General features: G+C 40.9%; 1 protein-coding gene across 2 annotated transcripts in view; it reads left to right on the top strand.

Annotated features, from left to right (window-relative positions):
- The window catches only part of MCCC2 (methylcrotonyl-CoA carboxylase subunit 2), a 29,667-nt gene extending 24,802 nt beyond the window's left edge, over positions 1-4,865 (top strand). The window contains exon 17 of one of the 2 annotated variants that reach the window (XR_014503064.1): positions 17-4,865. Coding sequence is in view for 1 of the 2 variants with exons in the window: in XM_083404057.1 (XP_083260183.1) it covers positions 4,631-4,748 (118 nt within the window). In the remaining variant the exon portion in view is untranslated. The remainder of the gene's footprint in view (positions 1-16) is intronic. The other variant, XM_083404057.1, reaches the window with a different exon arrangement.
- Positions 4,866-11,345: the final 6,480 nt, after the last annotated feature.

Consider the following 11,345-nt stretch of genomic DNA (forward strand, 5'->3'; position numbering starts at 1 on the left):
ATATACATCCACCAAGTGGAAGTGGAAATATTTCTGGTGTTAATCCTGGTGTTTCTAGTGGGTAAAAGTCTGTATGCTTAAGTTCAAGAGGAAAAGCCATCATTGTCCCGAAAGACGCTAGTCTGTGCTACACAGATGTCAGAACTACAATGAGGCAAAAAAGGGGAAGCTCCTCCTTTAAACTCTTTTTTTATTTTCCGATCCACCGCTGACTCCTTTGATCCACTCTGGCTACTATTAGCGCCTGTGTGGCATTTTGCTGCTGCTCTGGCTTGCTATATGCTTAGAAAGTACTGTTTGTTTCATAAGAATAACATTATTTCCCTCAGAGCTGCAATATCAATATACAAATCCAGTTCTTTTTGACATCAACAAAAAGTTTTCTCATTGTTTTTGTGACACAAATCAGAATGATTTCTTTAAAAGATATTAAGAGAATGCTAGATTACAAAGTCAAATAAAAGGAATTTTTATTGACATTAGTATAAGGCCAAGTATCTGAATCTTGGACAGATTGCCAGGATCTGTGTGAATCTGCAGTAGTGGATCCAGTGACATTTTTGGATCGAGACCCTCAGAGAGCAAGGCCAATTTGGTTTTTGTTGACCCTCTTCTGGGTTAGGAACAGTGCATGCTTAAGGAAACTTTATTCGTGATTCCTATGCCTGAGTCTCTGGATCTAGTTCCCTGCAGCTGCTTTCATAGATCCCAGTCAGTGGATTTGAATTCTGTGCGTAGCACCCAACAAATGACATTTCTGCTTATTTGTTGGGGATTTGGGGGAGGCAGATTCCAGTCTCCCCATCACTTCTTCAGCTGGTGATCGGCTGTATTAACAGTGACAGTGTGCTGCATGCCTGTGTGTATATATTATTTTGCAAATCACTCTGTATGCACACTGTGATGTTTATATTGGCACTGTGATCTTTGTACTATAAAACTGGGACTAAGGAGGCAGAACAGTGCATTTTTTAAAAATGGAGGCACATTTCTTTATTAGCTCTGCATATAAATTTTATCTCATTCTGTGTACAGGATGTCAGTAGTCTGCTCCATAGTTGTATTTCCTCATCAAACGTGCCTGACTAGAACCTTTCACATGCAGAGGTCTTAATTACCAAGAGTCATTAGCCAGACATCTTTTTAATGAGCTAGATTAATCTGCTTTCAGGTCTCTAAAAGGAGTTTAATCAGTTTACCTTGTAACAAATGACACGAGCAGCTTTCTTCCCAAGCCGCCTCTTCTTGCAGAGGCCCTGTTATGAATTTTTTACAAGCAGAGATATGATTCATGGTCTCGCCATGGGGTTTGATGGGTGCTCAATAATTAATGCTTTGTCCTGTTACAGAAGGCAGTTTTCACTAAACAAAGATAGGAAGCCACAGTGATTTGGAGAAAGTAATCTTTTATCTTACGGTGAAAAATCTTTCAAGTTGCCAATAAAAATTCTATTTGCCATATCAAAATTGTGTTCTACAGATTTAAGGGATAGATATTTTTCTTGTTATAGTGCTTTTTTTAAAAGGCCAGACTTGGGCCAATAAGGTTTTCTGAAGAAGTGTGCATGCACACGAAAGCTCATACCAATAACAAACTTAGTTGGTCTCTAAGGTGCTACTGGAAGGAATGTTTTCATTTTGTTTTGACTATGCCAGACCAACACGGTTACCTACCTGTAACTAAGATTTTCTTAGAATACAGTCCTGGTCAGTGTTTTTATTTTATTTTGATATCTTGTCTAGAATATGAAAATGTGTGTTTTTTTTAATTCTGAGATAGGAATTCATATTTGGCTTCTAACAGGACCCCCAAGAGGCTATAGTGAGGTTAAAGCCAGAAGGATTAAGTGTAATTGAAAATTCCAATGAAAAGTAGAGGGCAAAGCAGGTTTTTTAAAGCCCTTAAAACTACCAGGCAGAAGTGATTATGCCAAAAGCATCCTTGAACAATATGGTTTTTATAAGGAGTCTAGAACCATCATGAAGAAAGAGCCAGCCAAACTTCCCAGGGCAATTCACAGTCTTGGAATCATGAATGAGATGTGCGTCATACCCACCAACTGTTCAGGTGGTGATGAACTTTGGAGCAGATCCTCTATTGAAAACCTGAGCAGAAGGATAGGATCGTGGGAGGATTGCATTTTAAGTATCCTGATGCCAAACAATTGAAGGCTTTGAAGGTCATAGCCAACATTCTGAATTGGGCTTGGAGATGGACCAGGGACCAATTTAGATGGTACATAATTCACCAAGACATGTTACCAATCAATGTGTAAGAGCAACCAGCTCTGCAAAAGCAATCCTGGTCCTAGACACACCTTAGACATTTAGAGCAAAGGAAAGCTGGATCCATTCACACTCCCTAGTTCTTAGAGTATTGTTCAACCCCATCCAAAGTGGGTATCAATTATTCCCAACCATACAGTAGTGCCGCTAAGTAATTTTTAGACTCTGTTTTGCTAGTCTTAAGAGCCCTCACTTTAAATGCTAGTGTGTTGTTCCTTTACCTACTTCAAAGTGTCGCAAGCCAGTCCTACTGCATTTGGGGGCTCCCCTCATTCTGCCCTGGACTTCTGCTCCCCAATCCTTCTCTGATATCAACACTCCAAACAAACTTCATATTTTAAAAATACAGGCCACTCACATATTAAAGAAAAGTACTATCTTCTCCTTGTGTTTCTACCATAAGTTATTTAGAGAAAGATGTGGATAAAGGACATTTGTATTTTTTTTTTTTTTTAAAGCCAGAAGCTAAAAGATAAATGAAAAGGAGCTAAGATGCAGTAGCACATTACAACAGAGAGAGCATGCTGCTTGGAAAACGCACATCTAGTAATGCTAAGTTTCAATGATCTTTTAAGGGGCTTGAAAAAGGTCAAAGAACAGCTCTTATGATTGTAAGTGTAACCGGTGAAAGCAAACCAAGACCATCTCCAAGACCTGATGGGGTTAGGCTGCCATAAGTATGTTTTCATGTACAAATGAAGTTTGGTTTGTCCTGTTCTTTAGGAATATTAACACTCCGGAAGCGGGCTGCACGTTTTCTGCATAATTAGATTTAAAAATATAATCTTCAGACAATAAACAGTTGAAGGCTTGATTCTTTAGCCAGAGGAAAATACCCTATTCTAACCATTCAGTTCCGACTGCTTATTCGCAGACGAATGTTCTAAAGCACTTGTTTTCCAGATGGCCTGCTCTCTCTTATTTCCTGCCCTCTAAAATAATAATCAAATAAAATTACTTAAGCGATCTGTATGATCAATTTGTTTATTGACTTTGCAACTGGCTAATACCTACTGGCTTCCACACACTTGACATAAATCTAAAATTTAAATGAATGGATGTACTCAGCATTGAGATAGAGTGCTTTTGTTACCTTTTTTTAGTTTTGAATCCATTGCTTTAAGGCAATTTGTTATGACTTGGATTACTTTCCATTAGTTTCCATTCTTCAACAAAGAAGATTAATGAAATGATTGTTGGCAGAGCATTACAAAGAAATGTCTCACCACTTTCTCTATCTTTGAGTTGAATACGAAAACCATATTTGGTTGACATTTAAGCCCAGTAATTAGCCATAATTTACATTTCCTCTTTAGAGAACAGATATTGTAAAAGTGTGTGTGTGTGTACATGTGTACATGCTGGAGGAGACTTGAAAGTGTTTCTTTGGATTGTGCTCTATATGTGTGGGATAGCTTAATACAAAACTAAATAGTTTTGTTTAAATTCTGTTGAATTATTATTTATTATTATTATTGAATTTATATACCGCCCTATTGTTTTGTGTTAACCGCTTTGAGATTCTTGTAACGTGTGTGTGTGTGTGTTTAGAGTATAGTTGTCAGAAGGGGTGACCATGCCTGTGATTCGCATCCAATTCTTGCAAGCAATTAAAAATGTAGAGACTTTTCCTTTAAAAGGTTCCCTGTATGGAAGCTCCTGGATAGGTTTGCCGGAAATTCAGAAGGCTTTATCCTCTTAAAAGAGGGGCTTATTTGCATGCAGATGTCATCCACATGTGGAAGATAAAAATTGTACCCCATTTTGGATTTTCCTCTTACAGTCAGTGGTGGTGAAACAGCTTCAGATTTAAAAGTTCAGATTTTGGCCTGAATAACAAATCAAAACAGATCTGAAATGTGCTATTTCCACATTCTGCAGATACAGGTGAATGTTGTGGTCACTGCACACCTTTAGCGTTTATGTTGATAGGGTTGTTGTTGTTGTTATTCCATTGTAGTTTGAATATTGAAAAGTTGCATTCTCCTCTGTTACATAGTTGTAACTTTTGGTTTTTTTGTTTTTCTAATGGAAATATTGGTTGACTATTGAATGACTAACAGGATCTATAGCAGCCTCAGGATGGAATCATAACTGAATAGAATCCATTAGGATGCTGTGGCCTTTAAATGTAGCAAAGCTACGTATGTGGGAGCCACATGGCACAGTGCAGATTCTGCTATAGTCTACTGCCCATATAGTAGTGTCACTTAAATGCTACTACTAGCAAAATGTAGTTGGGTACTATGCTAAAGGTTCCATTTATTGCTTATTAAACTGAAATATCTTTCTTTGTCACTTGCATTAAAAATGTAACTGTTTATTTTTGCTTTTTATTTCTCAGTCTGTGGGATGATGGAATTATTGACCCGGCTGATACAAGACTGGTTTTGGGTCTCAGCCTGAGTGCTGCACTCAATGCGCCCACCCAGAAGACAGAGTTTGGAGTTTTCCGAATGTGATTTGGATGGTCTGGCAGTGGCACCTCTGGATTATTAATATGATTTTAATTAACAAATCGAAAAATAAAATGGACTAAAAGAATCAGTATATCAAATAAAATTTTGTTCAATACTGTAGTTGGGTTTTGTTGTTGTTTAGTCGTTCAGTCGTGTCCGACTCTTCGTGACCCCATGGACCAGAGCACGCCAGGCACTCCTGTCTTCCACTGCCTCCCGCAGTTTGGTCAGATTCATGTTTGTAGCTTTGAGAACACTGTCTAACCATCGCGTCCTCTGTCGTCCCCTAGTTGGGTTTTATTGGGTTTTTATTGGTAGTTGGGTTTTATTATTATGCATATTGAAATCAGGCTTCATATGATATTGCTCTAGTAATTAGACAGGTAATTGTGGCATTTTTGTAAAAAAAAAAGGGGGAACAGTTTATTAAATAATTGAAATTGGATTCACAAGTATCTTGCCCATAACATTCAAATTTGAATCTAAGGCTTATAAGTGATTCAGAAGCCAGACAGCTCATACATGTTCATTAATTTAATTTAAATAGCCAGGCATCACACACACCTTTATATATTTCAGTTAACTAAAATGAGCTATAATTAACAGTGAGTAACAATGAGTAGGTAAGAAAGAACAAAGCCATATATCTTATTTTGCTGTACAGTCATATTTCTCTCGCAAATGTTATTTTGTCCCCAATGTTACTCTCCTCCTTTGGTGCCCCACCTGTAACGTACAGGGTGACATTCAGTGACGTCTTGCCACTTGCCCAATGGAAATATGCTTCCACAATGGGAATTGCAGTTTCTCCCCCCTCTGCCAGCCCCCATGTGCCCCTCCCAAATTATTCTGGTGGGAGGAGAGAAAGAAGAAGCCCCACCCTGTATAAATGAACACCTGCTTCCACTATGTTGGGTCTCACCCACAGCATTTAATAGCAGAAAAGACTTGACTCCAACAAAGATTAATTGCCTTTACGGGAGGAATTTGAGATAATACACTAAAACCAATGGGAGCTGCTTGATTCTTGGCATTTTTTAACCTTGTATCTTACTCCATAGCACAGTCCATAGCAAGGCAATCTGTTCCAAGACGCAGCTGTTAGTCCAAATGTGTTCAGGCATAATTTAAATGAAACTAGATTTACTACATTGTTATCTAATTGTAATTCTCCCCAAGTTACATACTCAAATAATTAATGTTTCTTTGGAAGGCAAAAGTGTGCCCTGTGGAAATATGCTTGCTGCACTGAGAAAGGCAAGGAGTGATGCCCAGTGGATTGCCGGATGATATGCCAATGACTTCTGGCTAAAGCTGGGTCAGAGCATTCAACTCCTGCTGACATTGGCAACACTCGCAAAATATGTGAAGGCATGAAGAAAGCCTTTGAGCCAACAATCAGGAAAGCTGCACTGCTGTAAACCTTGTTGGGAGAGAGCATCACAGACCACAGCAAGCAGATGAAGTGATGGGCAGAGCACTATCAAGAACTGTAAGGTAAAGGTAAAGGTACCCCTGCCCGTACGGGCCAGTCTTGACAGACTCTAGGGTTGTGCGCCCATCTCACTCAAGAGGCCGGGGGCCAGCGCTGTCCGGAGACACTTCCGGGTCACGTGGCCAGCGTGACATTGCTGCTCTGGCGAGCCAGCGCAGCACACGGAAACGCTGTTTACCTTCCCGCTAGTAAGCGGTCCCTATTTATCTACTTGCACCCGGAAGTGCTTTCGAACTGCTAGGTTGGCAGGCGCTGGGACCGAAACAACGGGAGCGCACCCCGCCGCGGGGATTCGAACCGCCGACCTTTCGATCAGCAAGCCCTAGGTGCTGAGGCTTTAACCCACAGCGCCACCCGCGTCCCTATCAAGAACTGTACTCCTGGGGAAACATGGTCTCTGACACAGCAATCAACAGCAGCCAGACTCTGCCTGTCTTGGAAGAGCTAGATGTCCTTCCCTTGACAAGCTGAAGAACACCATCAACTTTCAGATGTAACAACAACAATATATTTATACCCCGTCCATCTGGCTAGGTTTCCGCAGCCACTCTGGGTGGCTTCCAACTGAAAAACAATACAGTGTCAGACATTAAAAACTCCCCTAAACAGGGCTGTCTTCAGTTGTCTTTTAAAAGTAAAATAGTTGTTTATTGTCTTGACATCTGCTGGGAGGGTTTTCCACAGGGCAGGGGCCACTACCGAGAAGGCGCTCTGCCTGGTTCCCTGTAACCTCACTTCTCGCAGCGAGGGAACCACCAGAAGGCCCTTGGCGCTGGACCTCAGCAGGCATGTTGTGAAACCCCAGGACAGGATGGAATTCCAACAGAAGTGCTGAAAACTCAATTCCTCCCTCATGATACACCTCTACAGCCTCCTCTTGCGGTGTTCAGAACAAGGCATTGTGACCCTCCATACATGAACAAAGGTGACCACCACCACTAACAGTTGCAATGAAATCTCCCTGCTGTGTACTGTGGGGCAAGTGTAGTTCTCAACAGATTACTGTCAGGTTCTGTATCTACAGCAGTGACAAGAGGAGGTATGACTACGGGGAGGAGAGCCAAGAAAAGAAATGCTATGGAGAATCTGCTGCAGCATAACCAGGTGCCTTGATCTGTCCCAGTTGCATCTTGGTCTCTAGAGCCACAGCAGGTGCTGTACCTCTCCAACCATTTGACTTCACCCCAAATGGTGCAGTCTTCCATTGTCTCCTGAGACAGATGGATGGCAACAAATAGGAGGACAGGGAGGTACCAACTGCCTTGAAGGAGGCAGTGATGCCTACTCTCCTTGCTTTGACCAAGAAGTGTAACTTCTATTTACTACAACTATTTACTACAGCTATTTCTTAGTGGTGAATATCCTTTTTAGAGGCAAGGTGTTTGAGAGGGTGCTGGCGGTGTAGCTTCTGGTATGGTTGGAGGAGACCTATTATCTGGATCCATTTCATTCTGGCTTCAGGAATGGATGGTCATGGCACTGAAACAGCCTTGGTTACCCTTGGTTGATGACATTTGTTACGAGAAAGATGTGGGAGTGTGGCCCTGCTTGTTTTTGACTTCTTGGCAACTTTCAGTACAATTGACCTTAGTAGCTTCTGGAAAGGCTTAGCAAGGTGGGACCTGGGGGCACAACACTTCAGTGGTTCTGATCCTACTTCCCAGTATGGAAGTCGTTATAGAAAGGCAACTCTGAGTGCCATGGGAGCTGTCCTGTAGTGTTGAACAGGGTTCCCTCTTGTCTCCCATGCTATTTGATATCTTTCTGAAGCCACCGGCTGCTCTCATCAGGAAATTTGGCGGGAGTATCAGCTATATGCTGATTTATTTTATTTTATTTTATTTAGAATATTTATATCTCACCTTTCCAACAGAATATTGGAATATTTCTATTGGGGTCCTGAACCACGTAAGACTTCATAGGTCAAAACCAGCACATAGAATTGGGTCATCTTTCCTATTGTAAGCACATTCTTCTGGGCTGCAGACAATGCCTCATAGAACTATTTGCCAGATTACTTGTCCTTTAGTTGCAGGGAGGGGGAAGACTGCTTTCTGACCCCAGGCCTTTGCTGCAGAATTACATCCTTAGCTTGCCAAGGTTCCCACAGAGAGTGGTAATTAAATCCCTTCTTGAGCTGGGAATAATTCATCAATAATCTTGAGATGTAGATAATGAAAAAGGATGCATTTCTACAGACTTCATACCTTGCAAATGTTACCTCCTGGTTGCTTATTATAAGATGTAGGAAATTATTAATTTTCAGTGTTGTCATAAACATATGTAGTCTTGACTCTCAGGCTGGGCTTTTGTTTAGGGTTTTTTTTGCGGGGAGGAGGGGGTTGTTATTGATAGTATTTTTTATATCTTTATTTTATACTATGGTTTATGTGGAAATTGTTTAATTTGGTTGTGTACTTTTTGATATTTTAATTGTTTATGACTACTTTTGTTAGTTATGTAATTATTTTCCTGTTGCAAGTTGCCTTGAGCATGAGTTTAGCTATGGAAAGGTGGCATACAAATAAAATTATGTATATTACGTAACATTTGGTTTTATTCATTGAGAGTGCATTAAAATATTAAGGAGCTAGGCCTGTTATGGTTGAGGAACAGAAGCAATTCCTCTTTGGGGGAGTACAAGGGATAGTATCATAGGGTCACAGAGTAGACTCATTAAAATTAATAGTCTTCTTAGTTGTGGCTAACTTAAATAATTTATTTCAATGCCCTACTCAAGTAGGACTTACCTGAATACATTCCAAGTTGCATCCGCAGATGAGAATCTAAAACTCAGGGCTTTTTTTCAGCTGGAACTCACTGGAACTCAGTTTCGGCACCTTAGGTGGGAGCCATTGCCATTATTAGAGAACAAGGGAGGCATTCAGGCTGAGTTCTGGCACCTCTTTTTCTAGAAAAATAGCACTGCCTAAGAACATGGGCAGTTCTTGATAGAACTGGTTATTTTGTGTGAGTCATGTAAGTGAGATGTGATTTAAGTGCTTGTTTTAAAATTACTTAGCATTACACGGTTAATGAGATAAGTGAGACCTAATCTATAATAGCAATTTATTTTGAAGTCCATAGTTGAGCAGTCATTGCAGTTTCTAAATGTTACATTCACAACCAAGCCTTAAAGTAGCTTGCCTATACCACCTCAACTCTACCCTGTTTTATAAATTGTATAACCAACAATCCAAAACAATTGTGTGTCCTTCCAAAAGTGGAGTACAACTCTCAGCAGAAGTCATGGGCCTAGCTTGGTGATAGTGGTTAAGAGTGGTAGTCTCGTAACCTGGTGAACTGGGTTCGCTTCCCTGCTCCTCCACATGCAGCTGCTGGGTAACCTTGGGCTAGTCACACTTCTCTGAAGTCTCTCAGCCTCACTCACTTCACAGAGTGTTTGTTGTGGGAGAGGAAGGGAAAGGAGATTGTTAGCTGTTTTGAGAACCCTTAAGGGGAGTGAAAGGCGGGATATCAAGTCCAAACTCTTCTCTTCTATTTAGTAAAGGTAAAGGGACCCCTGACCATTAGGTCCAGTCGTGACTGACTCTGGGGTTGCGGCGCTCATCTCGCTTTACTGGCCGAGGGAGCAGGCGTACAGCTTCCAGGTCATGTGGGCAACATGACTAAGCCGCATCTGACGAACCAGAGCAGCGCACGGAAACGCCATTTACCTTCCCGCCGGAGCGGTACCTATTTATCTACTTGCACTTGGACGTGCTTTCGAACTGCTAGGTTGGCAGGAGCTGGGACCGAGCAACGGGAGCTCACCCCGTCGCGGGGATTCGAACCGCCGACCTTCTCATTGGCAAGTCCTAGGCTCTGTGGTTTAACCCACAGCGCCACCCGCATCCCTCTCTCTTCTATTTAGGGGCTTACAAAAGACAGCTTTGTTTTCAAAAACTTTCCCTGAAGTGTAACTCAGTCATTTATAGAAAAATCAATTTTACATTTCATGAATTTTTTTTAATTTTTTTTTTGAGTTTTGTATGGATAGTTCTATTGTTACAGAATTTGTTGGACTGATTTTCTTGTTCTTGGAGATTGTGCTTCTGTGTTTTACTTTGTTTTTACCATGGGCATGACTTTGATGGCTTTATGCCATAAAGCTGTTTATAAATTTGTTTAATAATAATAATAATAAATTTTTTGACCATGGACTATGTAGGTTGGGGTTGGTGAGAGCTGCAGTCCAAAAATATCTGACCACAGCCTCCCTATCACTGACCCACACCAAAATCCATTTTAAACGACATATTATAAACATGCAGGATGCAGACTGCTCAGTAGCACTTACAGTTTTCATTTGTAACAAGAGAAATGTTAGACTGAAAGCCTATAGGCACCATGACCATTTTCCTTGGCATAATGACAGCTGCATAATGTAGACTGCAAAGTTATTCATCCTCCCTCCATCCTGTTGTGTAAATTCAGGACTGGTTGAAATGTGGTCTTTGTGCTGTGGTTGCTGCCTCTTCTAGTTAGCTCCTGTGCTCTACTGGCATCATTTTGAGTTCTGCACCACATTCATTATTGGAATCATATGGATATTTCGCCTGCTGGTGTCAGCAGACCTGACACTAGGAAAGGAGGCAGGAGCAGAACCATGAACAACATGATGTGGAACTTTGAGCCTTAGTGCCATAACATGGGAGCCATCCATGAGAGTGACAATCTACAAAGATAACATTCAGATTACACCCAACATTAACCAGCTTTCCCAGATTCCTGAATAACTACATAAAATGAAGAGGAACTGCTTCCTATGTTCAGTCAACTGCTTTCTTATATGTTTTCTCTGGGGCAACATGTCTGGTGCCCTCATTATCAGCTTTTTGATGCCAGGCTAAGGCATTTCTTTTGCCCATATACTTCAGTATAATCAAACCTCTTTTGTGGTGCTCAACTTTTGGTCTGGGGCTATCCTTTTCATAGGACTCCTGGACGAGAAATTTTGTTCACTGTGTTTTGTTTCCTTCTTGTTATCTGGTTCCTAACTGGTTTAATTAGTTTTGCGTTTTATGTTGTTGCAAGTTGCTTGGAGACTTCTTTTGTGTAATGACAACATAATAAAAAATACAGATATTATATGCCAACATTTT

This window comes from Podarcis tiliguerta (genome assembly GCF_965153285.1).
Source record: "Podarcis tiliguerta genome assembly, chromosome: 11".
Taxonomy (NCBI): domain Eukaryota; kingdom Metazoa; phylum Chordata; class Lepidosauria; order Squamata; family Lacertidae; genus Podarcis; species Podarcis tiliguerta.